The 24,069-nt window shown below is 38.6% G+C and overlaps 1 protein-coding gene and 4 pseudogenes across 5 annotated transcripts; 3 read left to right on the plus strand and 2 right to left on the minus strand.

Annotated features, from left to right (window-relative positions):
* Positions 1-542: 542 nt before the first annotated feature.
* Positions 543-2,527, minus strand: AT3G33175 (annotated as a pseudogene; the record flags this gene model as incomplete). Its single annotated transcript has 1 exon — positions 543-2,527.
* A 1,334-nt stretch (positions 2,528-3,861) lies between these two features.
* AT3G33178 lies at positions 3,862-10,322 on the plus strand (annotated as a pseudogene; the record flags this gene model as incomplete). Its single annotated transcript has 1 exon — positions 3,862-10,322.
* Positions 10,323-11,278: 956 nt separating this feature from the next.
* Positions 11,279-14,897, plus strand: AT3G33181 (annotated as a pseudogene; the record flags this gene model as incomplete). Its single annotated transcript has 1 exon — positions 11,279-14,897.
* A 123-nt stretch (positions 14,898-15,020) lies between these two features.
* AT3G33185 lies at positions 15,021-16,346 on the plus strand (annotated as a pseudogene; the record flags this gene model as incomplete). Its single annotated transcript has 1 exon — positions 15,021-16,346.
* A 1,658-nt stretch (positions 16,347-18,004) lies between these two features.
* AT3G33187 (Defensin-like (DEFL) family protein) lies at positions 18,005-18,710 on the minus strand (the record flags this gene model as incomplete). Its single annotated transcript, NM_001035720.1, has 2 exons — positions 18,005-18,203; positions 18,643-18,710. The coding sequence occupies 2 exons, from the start codon at positions 18,708-18,710 to the stop codon at positions 18,005-18,007; spliced, it is 267 nt and encodes an 88-aa protein (NP_001030797.1).
* Positions 18,711-24,069: the final 5,359 nt, after the last annotated feature.

Here is a 24,069-nt window from a genome sequence, read left to right on the forward strand (position 1 = left end):
TGTAGGTAAACCCCATTAAATATTTTTCTCTAAATGGGTTTAAATGGGTTAATTTTTTTTTGCATGTACCCATTTAATAAATGGGTATTCCATGCCCAAGTTAACATCACTATGTATAATAATGAGGTTATAGGAAACATTTATACCCCTATACACTATATGAAAATCCTATCAATCTCTCATTTTCTTATTTTTTTATTATAGGGAGACGAACACTTTCTTTTTATCACATTGGTCTCAATATCATGTATGAACAAGGAGTCAATATCTATGAATACTAACCGTTTAAAGAGGTAAAAGGAAGAGTAGTGAGATTAGCTCAAGCCTTAGTGGTTGTGTTGGAAACCACAATATCCTCAAGTTTGTTGGTTTCCTATCTGGATTTTCCAATAGTCGGATTGAATCGAACCTACAACATTAATCAACCAGACAATAATCTAAAGAATAGAGATCATAATTCCTAACAAAATTTTGACTCAATAAAACGACTCAAAATAAATAAAATAAGAATAAGACTGAAAAAGAAAAACGTAGTTAGTAACTGCTTCCCCCAGACTTAAACGTCACGGTCCCCAGTAGCATTCAAATCTAGAGTAAGCGAGAAAAATAAAAGAAAAAACGTAAAATAAAAAAAATAAGAAGAAAACCATAACAGTGAGTTGCCTCACACTAAGCGCTTATTTAGAGTCAATAGCTTGACTTTCTTGGAGTTTGCGGATCAGGTGGATCAGATGGAGGAAATAAATACTTCCTAGTAGAACCTCGAATCATCCAACGTGGCGTATAAGCAGTCAGTGTTTGCGGTCTACCAAGGAAGTGAGCAATGTCAGAAGGGCAAAACAAAGGTATGGGTTGTCGACTCCTTTTACCTTCACAATCATCAAAAGAAAAAACAAGCCCTCGACGAGAAACTCGTGGCTTGGTGAACCGTAAAACAGTTTCTAGATATTTCAAAGTCTTATTGATGATATCTGGAGGTTTAGGAGGAGGAGATGAGTACCATTGCCGTTTCAGAGGTGGATCAAGGAGTAATGGTGTTGTGGGTGACGTGACTATAGTGCTTGGAGTTTCAGCAGGGAACTCAACCCGAAAACCAGCTCTAACAACGAAATCTGGCTCGGCCTGTATGGGGTATCTATCGACACATGTGGTGGTGTCGATCAACACCATTACTGCAGATCGATTCTCAGCAATTAGATCGTGACTTGCTTTCTATAGTTGCGAGCTTGTACCATGAACCAGATCTATCTCAACGCAGTGTCTATGAAATGCTCTGATACAGAGAGGTGCATGACCATCTATGGTGGGTGCTTCTTCAGCCTGTCCATGTCAAGAGTCATAACCATATCACACTCATTCAAAGCAATTGGACTGTCGGTAGATATAGGGCTATCGAGTATACAACTTCCTGGATTAGGCATCATTGCATTGATTATTGTAGAGATAGGCACTTCCAGCTTGTCTTTCATCTTCAATGGAGCATCATACATCAGAAGTGCAATGATTTCGGCGTTAAGCAAGCTCGCGTCCTTAACACTGATACCTTTCTATATCATCTCCAAGATATAATCATAAAGTACATACTCCAGGTTCATAAAGTCAACATAAGGTAACTCTGATAGAAGCAGTCTACACAGCGTGAAACATCTATAACATCTAGCTTCAAGGATAAGCTGCTCGGCCATTACAACCATTGGAATCTCAACATAATATGGCGTAGTCCTTGTCCATTGTTCACATACGCTATCATCTGATGCTGACGCTTAGGTGCCGAGCTCTCTCGATTTCTCTCCGTCAAACGCTGAATCATAGTCTGTTCCTGAAGAGTGTCCATCGACATCGAGGTCGTGTCGATCGACATTGAGATTTGATATCAATGGTTCTACAAATTAGTGTGGCAAGTGATATGTTTATAATTTGCATGTTTTCTATATTTATACATCATCGTTTTGAGTCTAGTTTCATATCATTCATCATTGTTTTAAATAATTCCTCATCATTCTTGCATACTTTGCATGATTAGGATAGCTTTGCATACATATTGCATTTTTGAGTTGTTTTCAGGTGATTTGGAGTTGTTGGCGAGCAAATAGGAAAAACCATGTCGGAACCAGAAGACATACTCGACCCCCAGGTTGAGTACATCCAGTACCATACTCGACCCATTGGTCGAGTGAAATTGGAGCCATTCTTCCCATCTACTAGACCCCGTGGTCGAGTAACAGCAGCCCCGGCCACTCGATGACACCACTCGACCACGTGGTCGAGTAACACTACGTCACACCACCTGACCACCACTCGGCCATTCACTCTACCACATTACTCGACCCCCAGGTCGAGTATCATCACTCACCACCAATCGACCATTCACTCTACAATGTTACTCGACCCCCTGGTCGAGTATATCAGTCAACACCCAGCGCCATCACTCGACCAAGCAGTTGATCACATCTTCATAGTCTACTCAAATCCGCACTCAACCAGACAAGCTGTGCTCAAGGAAGAGAAGAGGGGAAGAAGAAGTGTTTGGAAGCGGTCTGGAGCTTCATTTGATCATGAAGCCCATCTTGGCCCATTATCACTCTATGGGCCAGACGATAGGGTTCCCGGTCTATCTACTATCATTTTATTTCGTTTTGTATAAAATAGGTGTTTGAGGGTTTTGTCCTCGGACATCTAATCGACATTGAGTTTTTACTTCAGTTTTTATTTCTATTTTACCTAGTTTACTTTGGCTGCGCCGCTTTGCTTCTACAACCTGTAATACGAGATTTTTGGTTTTTATTCAGATTCTGCATTTGATTTCGTCTATCACCTTGTTTCTCTACTCTTTATCTCTTTACTTATGCAATATACTTATTTACCTATGATTATGTTTTTTAGCATGTTGTCTAAGTAATGACATTTAGTTCTTAAGGATGGGATAGAATGGTTGTGGAATCTGTAGTCTATAGAATAGTTAAGTTTTAGAATTGATTGAATCCCTTCTAGACTAGTTGTGTTTACTGCTTATTTCTGTCTGATCAACTGGAATTCGATCAACAACACTATCGCACCCAGAAGGTGTTCGATGGAATGCTTGATCCACTAGTTCTTGAGATATGCGTCTCTATCCCAAGGGATTGGCCGTTTAGAGCGTTTATTAACTTCATCAGTCGGTTCTTATTGCCTGCATAGTGAGATTCCGTTAATGGGAATTAAGCTAGGCTAGCTTTGCTTGAGGATTTCTATCACGGGAGTGAATTAATCTGTTGTTGAACATGTTGTCTAGGGATAGCTTGATTGTGCTTGTTAACCATCCGAATAGGCTAGGATACCACTCATTGCCTGTTTCATCGTTGATCCCTTAATCGTTCTCATTGCTTGTTTCTTAGTTTTTGCATTCACTAGACCAACTTACTCGACCACACCTAGTGTCTGGCAACAGTCTGTGCAGTCGAGTATAGTTGTTTCATTTTCTGTCTGTTACTCGACCACATCCTGCTTCTAGCATCAGCCAGTTGTGGTCGAGTGATTTGTGTTAAAAACCCCAAAACCTGTTATTTTTGGCTTGACTTAGTGACTTCTGATCACATCTCATCTGTTTGCATCACACCCATTTGGATTGACACCCTAAGTACTACAACGACATGATAGTGCTATAGGATTAATTGACTAAAAACCTATTATCAATTTGGCGACGTTGCCAATTGGGTGTTTGTTTGTTATATTTGAGATCATTAGAATTGTTAAGATCAAGTTCGTTTTTGTAACAAGAGATACTAACATTGTCTTTTCAGTATTTGTATTTCAGGTACTTAGCAACCTGATTTACAGACTCATCTCTAATTCGTCTGTTATAGTTGGGTTGCTACTTGTTGCATGCATACACGGTCACAAGGGAATCATAACCTCCTATTCAACGATAACATCGACCGTATTGTTCGACAACTAAGAGAATAGACAACAACAGAAACAATGGCTGACCTTGTAGATGAGCAAATACAACCTAACAACATTGGTGCTGGTGACTTTCCACACAATCACAACCAGCGTCATGGCATTGTTCCACCTCTAGTACAAAACAATAACTTTGAGATCAAGAGCAGCCTCATTGCAATGGTTCAAGGGAACAAGTTTCATGGCTTGCCAATGGAGGATTCGCTTGATCATCTAGACGAGTTTGGAAGGCTCTATAGCCTTACTAAAATTAATGGAGTCAGTGAAGATGGTTTCAAGCTTCGCTTGTTTCCCTTCTGATGCGGACATCAACCTTATTTCACAAACTGCTGAACTACAAGTTGTACCACATCTTGTACTACATCCTGTACCAGAAGTCCCGGAGGGTATCATGACACGTTCAAAAGCTAAACAACTGAAGAAAAGGTTCAACTTAGCTGTGCAAGATATTTTGAGCTCCCTAGAGCTAGGAGTAAACTGGTCCTTAGCACCCCATACCAGATATGATCTAATAGCCGAAGAAGAGCTTGCTGAAGCATTCACCCAAATGAGTCTTGAACGAACTACTCCCCCAGGTATGAAATATCGTTTGACAGGTTCAAGGACCTCTAGAAACCAAGAGAAAACTTTGGAGCTTCAAGAGACGGACGATTCAAGTGTCATCTCTGAAAGTGATCGAGAGAGTCAAGATCAAGAACAAGATATCAAGGACATGGAAAAGCTCAAAGACATTGATCAAAATACTCAAGAGGAACTCCACAAAGACCCCTACTTCAAGGAACAAGCCAACAAACAAGCACAAGACTTGATTCCAGAAGTACCTCAAGAAGTACTACAAGAAATGACTCAGGCGACATCTATTAGGCCTAAAACGCATCTAGGTAAGGTTTATTCAGTTTATATTATCTTTGCAGGTCCACACAGCCCAGACAACGGCTAGAGTCGCCCTCAATCGTGCTCCGCAAGAGAACTTAATTAGTTTCCTTATTTTAGCTTATTTTCTTTCTAAAAACAATGGTTTTTGTGTTTTGATTTTATTTGCTTCCTTGTTGCGTTTTTACATTTAATTTCGGCCTTAGGGCTAGCTGAAGGACTCTTATAAGGTCCCCATACAGCAGTTGTACGATTTTTACCTTTGATTATCAATAAAGAACCGCATTTTCTCACTTCTTCTCTTTAAGTGTTCTTAAGAGAATAAGCTTGTTCTTTGTCTTGTGTGTGTGATTCACCAAGGCCAAGTTCATGTACTGTATCAGAGACTTATCACATCTCTGTGGTGTACTTCAATCCGCCAGCACTTCCCCTCCATTAGATCCCACACGAGAGAAGCGATCGTCATCGTGTTAGATCTCCATCATCGACCATCTTTCCTTCACAAGAGAGAAGCGACCGCCAGCTTGTGAAGCCACCATCTCTATCAGATACAAAGCTCACCACCGAGTCTTGTATCATCTTGGTATAAGAGCGCAGTTGTGCTTCCTTTGCGAGGTTTCATCATTTTGTTTTGTCTGCCCTACTTTCTGAATCAGTTTTTGCATTAGTCTAGTTTCTGTTTTATTTAAATTAAAAAAAAAAGTATTTCAGTTTCATTTTATTTCGTGTTAAGTATTTGTTTTTGAGTTTCGTAATATTAATTAAAAAAAAAATAAAAAATTATTGTTAACTTTGTACTACATTAGCAAGTGTGTCAGGAAGTGATTCAACAAGTCTTAGGTTTCTTGTTTTTTATCTTTCTTTTCTAGTGCTGTGGTACATTGATTTCTTTGTTGTTTTTGTCTAATCCCATGTCAGTTTTAGGCATATACTATGGGAGAAGCAGCAGAAATTCCCCAAAACGCCGTAATGCAAATGATGGCTACTTTGACGGAGGAGTTAAGAGGATTAAGGCAACGGCTAGGTCGTTTGGAGCAGCCCCATCCTAGGGTTGAAATGGGGCAAGACCAGGCTCGTGGGAATGCCCGCGAAGAGGTAGAGGAGTTTCCTGACTTGGATGATGATGATGATCAACCACCCGACCCTTTGAGGCGCCAACATAAACGGAGAGAAGATCCATTGACGAGAAACCGTGCACGAGGAGTAGAACCGCGTGAACAGAACCGAGATATCAAACTAACACCTCCTACTTTTTGCAGGAAAATCTAATCCAGAGGTGTACATGGATTGGGAGCGATAGATGAAGTACATAAGCACTTGGGGAGAATCTCGGAAGGTGTCCTTAGCAGTCGCTCAGCTCACCAAAAATGCTTTATCTTGGTGGGATAGGACAGTAGCTGATAGGAGGAGATAAAGATTTGGTCCCATAAGCACTTGGGGAGACATGAAGTACCTCTTAAGGTTGAGGTATGTCCCTGACCATTATCATAGAGACTTACAAAAACGTTTTAGAAAATTGTCTCAGGGAACAAGGACCGTAGATGAGTACTTTGAAGAGTTTGAGAAGCTCATGAACGCCTTGGACCTAGAGGAATCCAACGAAGCTCTCATGGCTCAATTCATAGACGGATTACAAGAGAGGATTCAGCGAAAGGTGGAGAGAGCCCAATATAATGGACTCCATGAGTTGCTACACCTAGCGGTACAAGTCGAGCAGCAAATCAGGCGTAAGGCATCCTTAAGCAACCGATCCAGAAACAACACACCTTGGAATGCAAGCAACAACCGAGCCATGGACAAAGGCAAGGCCGTAGAGAGTGATCCTAGGTACAAGAACAAGTCTAATGAGGCACCTAAAACCTCTAGGCCCGAACCAGGTAAGTTCTCTAGTACTAATCCATCTCCTTCTCGTGACATTACTTGTTTCAAATGTCAAGGTAGGGGACACATGGTGAGAGAATGTCCGAACCAAAGGGTGATGATCCTCACTCCTAGTGGTGACTATGAGTCACAAGATGAGCAAGAGGATTCTAATGAGCATGAGGACGTTGAGTATCCGGATGTAGGAGAACTCCTTGTGATTCGCAGGACATTGAGTGTGTTTGTTAACCCCGAAGAAAAAGTGCAACGAGAAAACATCTTCCACACTAGATGCACCATAAAGAACAAGGTATGTAACTTGATTATTGATGGAGGTTCATGTACTAATGTTGCTAGCAAGTACATGGTAGACAGGCTAGGTCTTCAGAAAACAAAGCACTCGAGACCATACAAGCTTAGGTGGCTCAATGACAATACTGAACTTAAAATCGATTAACAAGTGATTGTATCATTCAGCGTGGGAAAGTACCACGATCAAGTCGTTTGTGACGTAGTGCCAATGAGAGCTGGACATCTTCTCCTTGGACGACCATGGCAGTTTGATTGAATTACATATCACAATGGGCGCACCAACCATTACTCTTTTACCTTTAATGACCGTAAGTACAACCTCGCCCCTCTTAGTCCCTCAGAAGTTTATGACTTACAAATTCACATGACCAAGGAGGACGAGGTAAGAAGTTCTAATCTTTATTTAAGCTCTAAAGATGTTTGTAAAACTATGAGTGCCAAGGGCACCGTGCTACTAATGGTTTTCAAAGAATGTCTTAGTACAAGGATAGGTGATCCTGAGCTACCCACTGAAGTACTAGGTGTACTAGATCGGTACAAAGACTTATTCCCGGAGGAGATTCCACCCGGACTACCACGTATTTGTGGCATAGAATATCAGATTGATCTTGTACCAGGCTGTGGTTTACCTAACAAGCCCGCCTATAGGATGAATTCGGAGGAGTCTAAGGAGCTTGAGAAGCAAGTGCGTGACCTAATGGACAAAGGGTACATCAGAGAGAGCCTCAGCCCGTGTGCAGTACATGTCCTATTGGTCCCAAAGAAGGATGTCACGTGGAGAATGTGTGTAGACTGCCGTGCAATCAACAATATCACCATCAAGTACCAACACCCCATTCCGAGACTAGACGACATGTTAGATGAGCTTAGGGGTGCCATCATATTTTCCAAAATTGACTTGAGGAGTGGCTATCACCAGGTCCGAATGAGAGAAGGAGACGAGTGGAAGACAGCCTTCAAGACAAAGCAAGGTCTCCACGAGTGGCTTGTCATGCCGTTCGGGCTAACCAACGCGCCAAGCACCTTCATGCGCTTAATGAACCAGGTTCTAAGGTCTTTTATTGGTAAATTTGTTGTTGTTTTCTTTGACGACATACTTATTTACAGTAAGAGCTATTCTGATCTCATTCAACACTTAGAGTTAATTCTCAAAACGCTTCGGAATGAAAGCCTTTATGCTAACCTGAAGAAGTGCACATTTTGTTCTGACAAGTGTGTGTTCTTAGGTTTTGTAGTGAGTAAGCAGGGACTACAAGTAGATGAGGAGAAGATCAAGGCAATCCGTGAATGGCCTACTCCAACATCTATTACACACGTCCGTAGTTTCCATGGACTAGCGAGTTTCTATAGAAGGTTCGTCAGAGACTTTAGTACAGTGGCTGCGCCAATGACTGCTGTGATAAAAAAGAACGTGCCTTTCTCATGGGGAGAAGCTCAAGATAAGTCTTTCAACACGTTGAAGGAGAGGCTCACGCAAGCACCGGTCTTAGCCTTACCAGATTTTGAAGTAATGTTCGAAGTAGAGTGTGATGCTTCTGGATTGGGAATTGGAGTTGTACTACATCAGAGAAAGAGGCCCGTGGCTTTATTTAGTGAGAAACTAAGTCGAGCAGCATTGAATTACCCAACATACGACAAGGAGCTCTATGCTTTGGTTCGAGCTCTTGAGACTTGGCAACATTACTTGTTGTCCAAGGAATTCATCATTCATACCGATCACGAGACTCTCAAGCATCTTAAGGGTCATACTTCGCTTAAGAGGAGACATGCCAAGTGGTTGGAGTTTGTAGAGATCTTCCCATATGTGATTAAGTACAAGAAAGGAAAGGAGAACGTGGTAGCTGACGCTTTGTCTAGGAGACATGCCCTTATAGCTACTATGGAGGCTAAAGTGATGGGTTTTGAGCATATCAAGAGTTGTACAAAGACAATCCTGAGTTAGGAGAATGCTACCGAGAGCATGGTAAAGGACTTTACAAGGCATTCTACTTGCAAGATGGGTTTCTATTCAAAGACAAGCGGTTGTGCATCCCTTACGGTTCAGTGCGAGAGTTGATACTTAGTAAATCGCATGGTGGAGGTTTGATGGGACACTTTGGTGTAGAAAAGACTTTGGCCATGGTAATTGAGCATTTCTTTTGGCCCCACCTCAAGAAAGATGTTGAGAGGTTTTGTGCCCGTTGCATTGTTTGCAACAAAGCGAAATCCAGGTCACATCCTCATGGTCTCTATTTACCATTACCTATTCCTAACGCCCCTTGGGTAGATGTTTCTATGGACTTTGTTTTAGGATTGCCAAAGATTAAACACAAGGATTCAATCTTTGTTGTTGTGGACCGGTTTTCTAAGATGGCACACTTCATCCCGTGTGACAAGACCAATGACGCGACTCAAACCGCGGAGTTGTTCTTCAAGGAAGTGGTACGCCTCCATGGAATTCCAAGGACCATCGTTTCTGATCATGACACCAAGTTCTTGAGTCACTTTTGGAGGACTCTTTGGAGAAAGTTAGGTACCAAGCTTCTATTCTCAACAACTTGTCATCCTCAAACGGATGGACAAACCGAAGTGGTAAACCGAACTCTCTCAACTTTACTTAGAGTTACTCTTGGTAAAAATATGAGCACATGGCTTGATTGCATTCCTTTTATCGAGTTTGCTTATAATCGTGCTGTTCACTCCGGTACAAAACTGTCTCCTTTTGAGATAGTCTACGGAATTAACCCCTTGTCTCCATTGGATTTAGTACCTTTGCCTGAGAAAGAACAGGTTTGCCAAGATGGTTTGAGACGTGGTGAAATCATCAAGAAAATACATGAGAAGCCAAAAGCGAACTTAGAAAAGAAGGCCGCCGAAAACAAACGTAAAGCTGATCGGGGAAGGAAGGAAATGTTATTTGAACTAGGAGATTGGGTTTGGCTACATATGCGACCTGAGAGGTTTCCTACACAAAGAGCATCCAAGCTAGCACCACGAGGCGATGGTCCCTTCAAGATCCTCGAAAAGATAACCGATAATGCCTATCGTTTAGAGCTGCCAAGTGAGGTAAGAATTTCTCACACTTTTAATGTTGCTGAATTGTCTGCTTATGATCCATGAGATTCAGTTTTGAGGACAAAACCTTTTGAAGAGGGAGGGAATTATGCGGACATCAACCTTACTTCACAAACCGCTGAACTACAAGCTGTACCACATCTTTTACTACAACCTGTACCAGAAGTCCCGGATGGTATCATGACAAGTTCAAAGGCTAAACAACTGAAGAAAAGGTTCAACTTAGTTGTGCAAGATATTTTGAGCTACCAAGAGCTAGGAGTAAACTAGTCCGTAGCACCCCATACAGGATATGATCTTATAGACGAAAAAAGCTTGCTGAAGCATTCACCCAAATGAGTCTTGAACGAACTACTCCCCCAGGTATGAAATATCGTTTGACAGGTTCGAGGACCTCTAGAAACCAAGAGAAGACTTTGGAGCTTCAATAGATGGATGTTCAAGTGTCATCTCTGAAAGTGATCGAGAGAGTCAAGATCAAGAACAAGACATCAAGGACATGGAAAAGCTCGAAGACATTGATCAAACTACTCAAGAGGAACTCCAGAAAGACCCCTACTTCGAGGAACCAGCCAACAAACGAGCACAAGACTTGATTCCAAAAGTACCTCTAGAAGTACTACAAGAAGTAACTCAGGCGACATCTATTGGGCCTAAAAAACATCTAGGTAAGGTTTATTCAGTTCATATTATCTTTGTAGGTCCACACAGCCCAGACAACGGCTAGAGTCGCCCTCAATCGTGCTCCGCAAGAGAACTTAATTAGTTTCCTTATTTTAGCTTATTTTCTTTCTAAAAACAATGGTTTTTGTGTTTTGATTTTATTTGCTTCCTTGTTGCGTTTTTACATTTAATTTCAGCCCTAGGGCTAGCTGAAGGACTCTTATAAAGTCACCCTACATCAGTTGTTTAATTTTTACCTTTGATTATCAATAAAGAACCGCATTTTCTCACTTCTTCTCTTTAAGTGTTCTTAAGAGATTAAGCTCGTTCTTTGTCTTGTGTGTGTGATTCACCAAGACTAATTTCGTGTACTGTATTAGAGACTTATCACATCTTTGTGGTGTACTTCAATCCGCCAGCACTTCCCCTCCATTAGATCCCACACGAGAGAAGTGATCGCCATCGTGTTAAATCTCCATCATCGACCATCTTTCCTTCACAAGAGAGAAGCGACCGCCAGCTTGTGAAGCCACCATCTCTATCAGATACAAAGCTCACCACCGAGTCTTGTATCATCTTCTCACTTGGAGATAAAGCCAATCTATGGGAAAAACGTTACCCTAGAATTCAATCACAACTTGGGATGACTGCAAGGAAGCCTTCTTGGCAAAATTCTTCTCCAACTCCAGAACTACAAGACTCCGGAATGAGATATCCGAATTCACTCAGAAGCAAACTGAAGCCTTCTGTGACGCTTGGGAGCGCTTGAAGGGTTATCAAACCAAATGCCCTCATCACGGATTTAAGCAGGCTTGTCTTCTCAGCACACTCTAAAGAGGCGTCCAGCTTAAGATAAGGATGCTGCTTGATACCGCTTCAAATGGGAGCTTTCTCAACAAGGATGCTTAAGAAGGATAGGAGCTAGTTGAAAAATTGGCTTAGTCGGATGGTAATTACAATGATGATTATGACAGAAGCATCCACACCAGCTTTGACTCTGATGACAAGCACCGCAAAAAGATTAAAACTCTCAATGAAAAAATAGACAAACTCCTTCAAGTGCAACAGAAGCATGTTCACTTCGCCCCTGAAGATGAACTATTCCAAGTGCAAGAAAGGGAGAATGATCAGTGTGCTGAAAGCAGCTATCTTCCGAACCAAGGTGGCTACAACAAAGGGTACAACAATTACACATCCAACCCGAATCTGTCATATAGAAGCACCAATGTAGCTAACCCACAAGACTAAGTCTACCTAAGCAACACCAACAACAACAACCCAAAACGTTTGTTCCTTACAACCAAGTTCAGGGGTTTGTTCCAAAGCAACAGTTCCAGGGAGGTTATTGATATATCCCTATTTTCACTGATTTTATCTATGTCTTAGGGTTAGGATTTTGAGTCTTTATGTTATATCTCTAATCTTTTTAGTGTCTTTCAGGTATCTTATGCATTGGGACAACAATGGAGATAAGGAGACATTTTGGAGCAAAAGCTTAGGAAAAGGAAGCTAAGGACGTTTTTGGACTCAGGAATCAAGAGTGTGTCGATCGACACCAGTTTCGGCCCAGCAAAGTCCTAGACGCTTTCAAGTTTACAGAATAGGAAATTTGGCCCAGAAGACTTCCTTATTTACATTATTAGTCCGTAAATGTTTTATAGGGTTTATATACATTGTTTTAGACCCTAGTTTTCATCAAAAAAGTTATCATCAAGTTTTTATCACGCTTTTTGCAAACCCTGTTACAGAGAGACATAAGCTATTCATCGAGTGTTTTCAGAGATTGATTCAGTTCTTAATTCAGTGAAGAGATCCCTTCTTTCCCTTAATTTATTTGCTGTGTTTATGTTTTCATACTCAATTATATTGTTTACTTCAATCAATATGTATGAGTAATCTGCTTTTTAGGAATAGGGTTTCTCATTAGGGATTCATATGGTTTAGTAGATTACCCCCTTTGCTCGGTTATCTGTAAAATTCTTCATCTTTAATAATGTTTAATGCTAGATCTAGAGTAATTAACTAGATCTTGAATCCAGACAATAGATATGCCCACCGTAGGTATCTGTAGTTGGATCGATTATTTAATGTGCCTAGTTTATAGGTGTGTAATAAGAATCGGCCTATCTACTAAGGTGAACAATCGAACTCGTTAAGAATGCATATTTAGGTTAATAATCTCTTGGCTTCTCCGGTTATTCTTAGCTATAGATATAGGGAGTTTCGTGGAACGCCACCGGTTATTCCATAATTAAAGTTTGAGTTTAAGAATTGTTCGATAACAACCTAACTTTCATTAGATCTACTAACCAATAATTTCCTGAGAATACCATGTTCCTAGCTCTTTTCCTAATCGTTTACAACACAATCAACTTGCTGTTTTCTTACTTTGTTCTCTTACTATTTCAATCATTACCTACTAGCTTAATCTTGACATTCAACTCATTGTTTGAACAAACAAACTTTGTGAATTCGATTCTTAAATACTGCAAATTGATCTCTTATTTGAGAGAGTAGTTCTAGGGTAATTTGAACCATATCAATTATGAACAACAACCAACACCTGGTTTCCAATCACATCAACATCAAGCCCCTACACTTCAGGATTCTGACAGGAAGACCATTCTGCAGAAGATAATTCAAGGCCAAGCCACATGAGCAATCAAAATCGCAAAGAAGTTGGCTGAATTACACAATAAAGTTGAATGACACTTCATCAAACTTAACAGCAAGTACAAATCCTTGGGCATTAGAATAGGATATCTGGAAGGCATCCCCGCTTCACCATCTATTACCAACAACCCAGGCGAGCTTCCAAGGAAAGCAATCCAAAACCCTAAGGAGTATGCCACTGCTCACGCCATCACTATCTGCCATGATCAAGAGCTGCCAACTCGACATGCCCCTACCTCTATCACTGGGGATAGTGAAGTTCGGGAAGGAGAGGATTTCGTTCAGAGTGAAGATCCAACTGAAATAGCAATAGAGGAGTCCATACTCGATCGTAGTAGTCGATCCCGAGCTCAAGCAGTACCTCTTTCTGTTAAAAAGCATGTCGTTGCTAAAACAAGGATAAAGTCTTTATTCCTCCACCCTACAAGCCTCCACTACCATTTTCAGGGAGATTCAAGAAGCAACTGATAAAGAAGTATGAAGCTCTCTTGGAAAAACCATTGAAGGACCTTGAAATCACAATGCCTCTAGTAGACTGTCTTGCGCTAATATCGGACTTACTCAAACGTGTGAAGGACATGATTATAGAGAGGATCAAAGAAATTCAAGGAACAATGGCATTAAGTCACGAGTGTAGTGAATCATCCAGAAGAAGATTGTTCAAGAAATGTTGGAAGATCCAGGATCTTTCACTTTACCATGCTCTATTAGGCAACTAGCTTTCAGCAACTGTCTATGTGATTTAAGAGCTTCAGTCATCCTGGAAGCTGGGATTTGTCAAATATAAGCCATGCGACCTAACCTTGATTCTTGCTGATAGGAGTGAAAGGAGACATTTTGGCCTGTTAGAAGATCTGCCTATAATGATCAATGAAGTAGAAATACATACTGACTTTGTTGTGCTTGAGATGGATGATGAATCTAAGGATCCTCTAATTTTAGGAAGACCTTTCTTGGCCTCAGTAGGAGCTGTGATAAATGTCAGAAATGGGAAAGTCGATCTCAACCTTGGGAGGCATATCAAGTTGAAATTTGACATCAAGAAAACTCCAAGAAGATCAACCATAGAGGGACAAACCTTTGGGATCGAAGGAGTGATAAAGGAAGAAAGATTTAAGACTGAAAGAGTAAAGCAACCAAGTTTAGCTCCAACACGACCTTCAAGCTCAACCACTCGATCTAGTACACTCTCTGTAGTTGATTGGCTAGAACTCAAAAGGAAGTCTCATCTCCAAGAAGAAACCAACTAGAAGCTAGCTTACACTGTTGAGGAACTTAGGGATAAAGTGAGTAGAATGTAGAGGGAAGATATTCGACCTCAACTCGGCATTGAAGCTATCCCAAGCAAGAAGTTTGTTTCAGAATGGTCTGAAGAAGAGGACTACCCACTTGAAATAAAAGAAGCTTACAAGGAAAGGGCCATTGAGTACTCAATTACATACTTGTCAAGAGAGCATGCTAAGTCCAATGTCGTATCTACAAATGAAGAAGAGAAGATTTCAATTCCTCTCTATCATTCTCCTTAAGCCTATTGAGTGTGAGGAGTCAAGCTAGAGACTTAAAACAAGCTCACTTGGGAGGAAGTCCCATATCTATCTTTGTATATATCTTTACTTTTCCTTGTTGTTCTTGATGCATTCTGGTAGTGTACTGATGGGTTCAATCCATTGGCATGTTTTGTAATCATTCGTTGTGGCCTGTGATCCTCACTCCATATAATTTACCCCCTGGTATGTGCATGAATACATAGTACTTATTTCTTACTATTCTGAATTCTGGACCAAATCATCCTCGAGCTAGTCTTGATGTCTTCCTCCAACATCTTATTGAGGAGCTAAAAGAGTTGTGGTCTACTGGAGTCGATGCGTACGATATTTCATTGAGTCAGAATTTTAATCTAAAAGCTGTATTACTTTGGACGATTACCGACTTTCCGGTGTATAGCATATTATCAAGATGGACTACTCATGGTAAATTGTCTTGTCCAGTTTGCATGGAAAGTACAAAGTCTTTTTATCTACCCAATGGACGGAAGACATGCTGGTTTTATTGTCACTATAGATTTCTTCCTCATGGTCATCCATCCTGTAGGAATAAAAAAGACTTTCTGAAAGGAAGAGATGCTTCTCGCGAGTATCCACCCAAGTCTTTGACAGGGGAGCAAGTTTAGTACGAGCGGTTGGCTAGTGTAAATCCACCAAAAACGAAGGATGTTGGTGGGAACGGTCATGAAAAGAAGATGCGAGGCTATGGGAAGGAACATAATTGGCACAAGGAAAGCATCTTGTGGGAGTTGCCTTACTGGAAGGACCTCAATCTTCGACATAATATTGATGTGATGCATACCGAGAAGAATTTTCTTGACAACATCATGAACACTCTCATGAGTGTTAAGGGTAAGTCAAAAGATAACATCATGTCAAGATTGGATATTAAGAAATTTTGTTCTCGGCCAGGCTTACACATTGATAGTAAGGGTAAAGCTCCAATTCCAGCGTATACACTGACAGAAGAAGCTAAACAGAGTTTATTTCAATGTGTGAAACATGATGTTTGATTTCTAGATGGTTATTCTTCAGATTTGGTTAGTTGTGTAGATCTGGAGAATTCAAAGTTTTCAGGCATGAAGAGTCATGATTGTCATGTTTTTTTGGAGCGACTACTTCCATTTATCTTTGCTGAGCTCCTTGATTAAAATGTCCACCTTGCATTATGAGGTATAATACTTACTATTTTTTTTCCAACACTTTTTTATCTAATCATTTAACTTGCACATATATTTTAGGAATTGTAACATTTTTCCGGGACCTATGTTTGAGAACTTTACAGACAAGTCGCGTTCAAATTCTCAAACAGAACATAGTTTTAATCATCTGTAACTTGAAAAAGATCTTTCTACCATTATTTTTTGATGTTATGGAACACTTACCTATCCATCTCTCATACGAAGCTGAATTGGGTGGTGATATAACCCGATTTTCACCAATTTTATCTATAATTTAGGTATAGGATTTTGATTCTTTATGTTATTTCTCGAGTCTTTTTAATGTCTTTTCAGGTATTCTATGCAATGGGACAACAATGGAGATAAGGACACATTTTGGAGCAAAACCTAAGGAAAAGGAAGCTAAGGACGATTTTGGTTCAGGAATCAGCGAGGAGTGTCGACCGACACACTCTTGGTGTCGATCGACACCAGTTTTGGCCCCGTAAAAACCCTATATGCTTTTGAGTTTCCAGAAGCTCAAGTCTGCCCCAGAAGATTTCTCTATTTACATTATTAGTCCCTGGACGTTTTTAGGGTCTATATATATATATTGTTTTTAGACCTAAGTTTCTTTTATCAAGTCTTTTATCAAGTTCTTTGCAAAAACCTATTGTGAGAGACATAAGCTATTCATCCCTTGTTCTTCAGAGTTTTCATTCAGATCTATATACAGTGAAGAGTTCCTTTCTTTTCCCCTCTTTATTTACTGTGTTTATGCTTTTTAATTCAACCATGTTTTTTGCTTCATCCAATATGCCTGAGTAATCTGCTTGTTAGGAATAGGGTTTCTCATTAGGGATTCATATGGTTTAGTAGATTGCCCCTTTTGCTAGGTTATCTATAGAATTCTTCATCTTTAGTTATACCTAATGCTAGATCTAGAGTAATTAACTAGATCTTGAATCCAGACAATAGATATGCCCGCCATAGGTATCTGTAGTTGGATCTATTATTTGATGAGTCTGGTCTATAGGTGTGTAATAAAAATCGGCCTATTTACTAAGATGAACAATTGAACTCGTTAAGAATGCATACCTAAAGGTTCTTATGAAAAATGGTGATTTGACAAATCTTCGATTAAATTTTTTGGAAATCTTACAATTTCTTGAGTCACAAAAGTTTTTGTAATATATCACAGCTGTATCTATGAATCCACTTTAGAAAGCTTCCATGTAAAATGTTCTTACGAAAAATGGTGATTTGACAAATCTTACAATTTCTTGACTCACAAAAAAATATGTTCACCTAAATGTTTTACGAAAATGGTGATTTATCATATCTTATTAGAATTCTTACAATTTATTGACTCATGAAATATATATATGTATATACACTTTCTCTACGAACATTCATGTGTTCTTTTATCTCACAGTTTTCATATTGAAAATGTAAAATGTACATAAAAAAAAAGTAATATGTGTGTTTGTAAAACATAAAATTTACATAAAATAAAAATATAAAATATACATATAATAAAAGTACAAAACTATAAGAACACAAGAGAAAGGGAAAGAGATGGCGCACCATTGATAAATTTGTAAGTGTATTTTCTTAACTTTATATGTTAACTATATTTTTCAACTTTCTCGTTATGAGATTTCAACACATGTCCCCACCTTTTTGTTGCTTGAATTTTTAATTATCATGTCATTTGCTTGTAAGAAGAGTTTTACGAGTTATATTTTTGTGTCACAGGTGTACATCTTCAAACATGTATCGAGCCCATCATGGAGATCAAGAAGTCCTTGAAGAAACAGAAAGAAATGTATTACATGATGACGAGTTGGATGCTGACATTATTTTGTTGGTGCTCCTGATTTCTTTTCGGATGTTGTATTTGAGGAAATGCCTACGACATCGACCTTAATATTCTATTCGTCGTGCGATCACAAGAGGCAGAGAAATCTTTATAGAAAATGTGCAAAAGCAAAACCTTATGCATTTTCGACAGTTGTGTCGAATATATCCACAAATATTTCTGAAGTTATGTGAACAACTCCGGGAGCTGACAAGTTTATGCGATACGAAATATATTAGTGTTGAAGAAATGGTTGCAACTTTCCTTCTAGTAGTCGGCCAAAATTCAAGGTATTGTTATACAAAAGACACTTTTAATAGGTCAACGTTTGCAACAAGCGTGAACTTTCACAAAGTGTTGCTGACTCTTAATCAAATTGCTCTAAGTGTAATGGCTAAGCCCGAGATTGCAGTGCCTAGAAAAATTAGAGAAAGTACGAAGTTTTATCTGTATTTTAAAGTATATCTTTCATAAAGTTATGTTTTTGCTTTTTCATTATCTTTCATGATATAAAACTTTATTGTTTATTTAGGATTGTGTTGGAGCTATTGATGGTACACATATCCTTGCAATGGTATCACAAAAAAAAACACCTTCTTTCTGTAACAGAAAAGGTGTTATATTGTAAAATGTGTTGGCTTCTTGTAATTTTGATCTTGCATGCATGTATGTGATTAGTGGATGGGAAGGTTCAGCTCATGACTCAAAAGTATTAAATGATGCTTTCACAAGGAACAGTAATCGACTACCAGTTCTAGAAGATAAGTACATGTCTTTATATTGTAAATATGTTTTTTTCAACAAGACAAGTGCTATATATTATTGTATCTTTTATAAGTTATTACTATATTTCAGGAAAGTTGTATGTAGTAGATTGTGGATTTCTAAATCGTCGAAACTTTTTAGCTCCGTATCGTGGTGTCAGATATCATCTACAAGAATATTCTGGTCAAAATTCACAACAACCAGATGCAAAAGAGTTGTTTAACCATCGTCATGCATCCTTAAGAAACGTGGTTGAAAGAATATTTGGTATTTTTAAATCTCGATTTCTAATCTTTAAATCTGCACCTCCCTTTCCTTATAAGACGCAGACAGAGATTGTACTTGCATGTGTTGGTTTACATGATTTTCTTCGAAAGTTTTGTCGAACGGATAATTTTTTGGAAGAAGACGAAAGTGCAGAAGAAGTTGTCGAAGAAATTAATAACAATAATGATGAAGTTCTTACAACCCAAGATCAATAGAGAGAATATGCCAATTAGTGGAGAGAAACAATAGCATCAAACATGTGGAGTGATTCAATTGAGAATTCATAGATCAGAACGTGACAGATTATTTCTTAAAGATTGTAATATTTTAATTTTATAATCCTTTTGTATGAATTTAATATCTGCTTTGTTTGACTTTAAATTCCACTTTATTTGACTTTCAAATCGGGAAAAATGTCAAAAAAAGCATGAACTTTCAAATTTGGAACGAAAAAAATATGAACTTCCAAAATGCCACTAAAATCGTAAACTTTTGTTTGACTTTTGATAAAATGGTCAAGTTTTGTTGACTTTGCCATTTTAAGCATGTCGTTAAGTTTTCGTTAAACAAATAACAGGTAGAGTCGAACTAGTGACCTTTTCGATTCTATTGAAGGACTAAACCATTGAGCCACATTTATTTTTGGAAGTATAGTAAACATATACATACATATATACGTAATTAATTAAAAATAACCAACTAAAATAAATCAATAATATAGAAAATTACCTAAAATTTACACAATCCTTCTCATATAAATATAGGATTAATCTATACATGCACATAGAATTTCATTCAACTTCACTTTATATATAGTTTTATTTATAATAAAACATATATTTGATAAATTAATTTGATAAATATTTGATAAAAGATAAATATAAGATCATTATTCCATCTTCAAATCAAATTTTTATTCATAATTAGATGGAAAGTATATAAAAAATTATTTTTTGGTAATATATTTATAGGTTCTATATTTCACAAGTTTCATTTTTATATAATTTAAGAGAAATTTTTTTAATTCAATACGTTTAATAAAAAGATTTACATTTTTATTTGGGAATATATATTAATGGTAGGTGTATTTAATATTTTTACATGTTTGGTTATTGGTTTTATAGTTCGATCAACTGGAATTCGATCCAACGCACTCCCGCACCCAGAAGGTGTTCGATGGAATGCTTGCTCTACTAGTTCTTGAGATATGCGTCTCTATCCCAAGGGATTGGCCGTTTAGAGTGTTTATTGACTTCATCAATCGGTTCTTATTGCCTGCATAGTTAGATTTCGTTAATGGGAATTAGTCTGTGCTAGCTTTGCTTGAGGATTTCTATCACGGGAGTGAATTAATCAGTTGTTGAACATATTGTCTAGGGAGAGCTTGATTGTGCTTGTTAACCATCCGAATAGGGTAGGATACCACTCCATTCGATTACCCCATCCTTAGCAATTTCTCGTCTATATGATTTCTCTATTTCATCGTTATCGCTTAATCGTTCTCATTGCTTGTTTCTTAGTTTTTGCATTTACTAGACTAACTTACTCGACCACACCCAGTGTCTGGCAACAGACTGTGCAGTCGAGTATAGTTGTTTTATTTTTTGCCTGTTACTCGACCACATCTTGCTTCTTGCATAAGCCAGTTGTGGTCGAGTGATTTGTGTAATTATGTTTTCTGCATGTTCACTTACGACTGTTAGAAACTCCAAAACCTGTTATTCTTGGCTTGACACCCATTTGGATTGACACCATAAGTACTACAACGACATGATAGTGCTATTGGATTAATTGACTAAAAACCTATTATGAGCAAGCAGTCGTGAGTGGTTTCTCGAAGGTCTGGTTCTGAATTCTACTCTTTGACTGAACTACACTAACATCCTCTTTGTTGATCTGAGCATTCAAGTCTTGAACAACATCGTACAGACTATCAATCTGTTGATTTGTCATCACTGGGCTCTTGAGAATCTGTTCAAGCATGCATTCCATCATACTCGTAGAAGTGGGTTAAGGGTGGGCTTGGTGAGTAGAATAGCTGGAATGACTAGCATAGAACATATCATGCGTGTTGTAGTCATCAAGTTGAATAGCACGTCCATCTACAACTATGTATCCGCCTTGGTGTCGATCGTCAGCCTCGGCAAAATCAGGTATCAGGTTTCCCTGCTCATCGATTTTCTGACCATCCTCGTTGTATGCTTGGCTAGCTCTGTCCTTTAACACTCCTGCAGCATCAGGTATTACTATCAACATATTGGTCTTGCAATTGAATTCTTGAAGCTCCTAAAACACAAGAAAAAAAAAAACTGAATTAGTAATGAAAGAAAAGAAAGTCTAGACTTAAATCGACACCTAGTCTAGTGGTGAAGCAAAGAGAACTTTGACAACGACGTCAAATTTGATGTAGGTCAAATTAATCCTAAGACCACTATTTCAAATAGACAGATCGTCGTTAGCACTTAAGGGTCGAATTCCACTGAGCTCTCGATGTTCACACAATAGACTTATGATGATTTCAATTAAGCTAGACAAAGTATATGAATGTAAAAGACAGTAAAGCAATAAAATGAGTTGTATATTCTGGAGATTAAAGTGTCGGGTCTAAGGAATTGTCTTGGGAAATAGATAAATTGCAGATCTAGCTAATCTTAGGATTGTTATCGCACCGTTCTCGAACTCAAACTAAGATTTTAGAATAATCTCTATGCCTAGAATAATCGGTGGCGTTCCGCAAAATTCTCTATGCCTAGAATAATCGGTGGCGTTCCGCAAAATTCTCTATGCCTAGAATAATCGGTAACCAGAGAAGCCGAGAAATCTTATACGAAAGCATGCATTATTATCAACTTTGATTAGTTCACCTAGTATATAAACAAGAGCCCTTCTATGAGCCGACCTGTTCTTTCTTGAATACTTAGGCCCATCTATGATAGTTCTGATAACAACTACCTATGGCGGGTATACCTATTATCTAATATCAAGTTCTAGGTGATCAATCTAAAACTAGCAGTAAGAACAATCAATATGAAGAAGTTTAAGAATAATCCTAAGGGATATTCGATCTAGTATTCCATCTAAATCCATATTGAGACTCCCTAAACCCAACAAGGTGATTACTTAGACGTGATTAAAGTAACACACAACAAAGTCTGAATAAGAAATCAATAATAACAACAGTAAGAGTAAGGAAGATCTTCTCCAAAGGGAGTCTCCATAGGGTTTTGCTCCAAAAGTACAAAAGAGATAAGGATATTAGCCTCTCCAAGCTTAGCTCTAAACAATGACCTTTAAAACTATATATATGACCTAAAAAAATGTGATGGACCTTCTTTAGAAATAAGGAAAAGTTCTGGGCCGAATTTTGAAATCTTCAAAACATCAATAACTTGCGTCTTTGACTAAGTTATTTCTTCAGCAGCATAAGTTCCCTGTTTTCCCCCAGAATTCTCTATTATCTTCTATTATCTCCAAATGAATCTCAAACATGTAAAGACCTGAAAAAGACTAGAAAAGACTCTAAAAATAACAAATAGACTCTAAAACGTATACCTCAAACATAGTTAAAACTGGTAAAAATAAGGATATATCAGCTGTCGAGTTTCAAAGTGACCGTCCGACCGAGAAATCGTGAAAAGTGTTACCATCGAGAAACTATGCCCGTGATCAAGATCCTTTGTCCGTAACTTATTATTTCCTGTCCGTGATCATGAAAACCTGTTTGTGGATGAGAAATCCCTGTCCGTGACCGAGAATCATTGAAGCTAACCTTAAACCTTCATCCGAATCTCTGTGAGTCTCGAGCGTGTGATATTGCACATGATAGGTTTGGGTGATTGATTGCTTGTTTAGTTGCATGATCATATACTCTTGCATTCATTGAATGATTTCATGAATTATATGAGAATTGATTAATGGTGTGAATGGTGATAGTAAGCTGCATATGAGATCTTTTAGATTCTTATGCTTATAGGCTTATGGTTGGGAGGTTGTGGTGAGTAAGGATATTGATGATTCTATGTGTTTCAGTAACCATATGTCTCATAATATCTTAAAATGTTCGGTCTTGATGTGTGGTGCTCGTGGTAGGAGGCAGAGACCATAAGTGTATCAAAATCGTGGTATATCTGACCTTCGTAGTGAACCGTGCTATCGTGGGGTCTTGTTAACGTGTTAGTCGATCACCATGTAGTGCCAAGGGCTCGGAAAGACGGTTTTGAAACATCAATAACTTGCGTATTTGACTAAGTTATTTCTTCAGCAGCATAAGTTCCCTGTTTTCCTCCAGAATTCTCTATTATCTTCTATTATCTCCAAATGAATCTCAAACATGTAAAGACCTGAAAAAGACTAGAAAAGACTCTAAAAATAACAAATAGACTCTAAAACGTATACCTCAAACATAGTTAAAACTGGTAAAAATAAGGATATATCAGCTGTCGAGTTTCAAAGTGACCGTCCGACCGAGAAATCGTGAAAAGTGTTACCATCGAGAAACTATGCCCGTGATCAAGATCCTTTGTCCGTAACTTATTATTTCCTGTCCGTGATCAAGAAAACCTGTTTGTGGATGAGAAATCCCTGTCCGTGACCGAGAATCATTGAAGCTAACCTTAAACCTTCATCCGAATCTCTGTGAGTCTCGAGCGTGTGATATTGCACATGATAGGTTTGGGTGATTGATTGCTTGTTTAGTTGCATGATTATATACTCTTGCATTCATTGAATGATTTCATGAATTATATGAGTATTGATTAATGGTGTGAATGGTGATAGTAAGCCGCATATGAGATCTTTTAGATTCTTATGCTTATAGGCTTATGGTTGGGAGGTTGTGGTGAGTAAGGATATTGATGATTCTATGTGTTTCAGTAACCATATGTCTCATAATATCTTAAAATGTTCGGTCTTGATGTGTGGTGCTCGTGGTAGGAGGCAGAGACCATAAGTGTATCAAAATCGTGGTATATCTGACTTTCGTAGTGAACCGTGCTATTGTGGGGTCTTGTTAACGTGTTAGTCGATCACCATTCGATAAAAGTGGGTTGATATATTCGGAGATGGACCGATATCAATGAAATTTGGATCTAGTCGGAAC

Source organism: Arabidopsis thaliana, chromosome 3, assembly GCF_000001735.4.
Source record: "Arabidopsis thaliana chromosome 3, partial sequence".
Lineage (NCBI taxonomy): Eukaryota > Viridiplantae > Streptophyta > Magnoliopsida > Brassicales > Brassicaceae > Arabidopsis > Arabidopsis thaliana.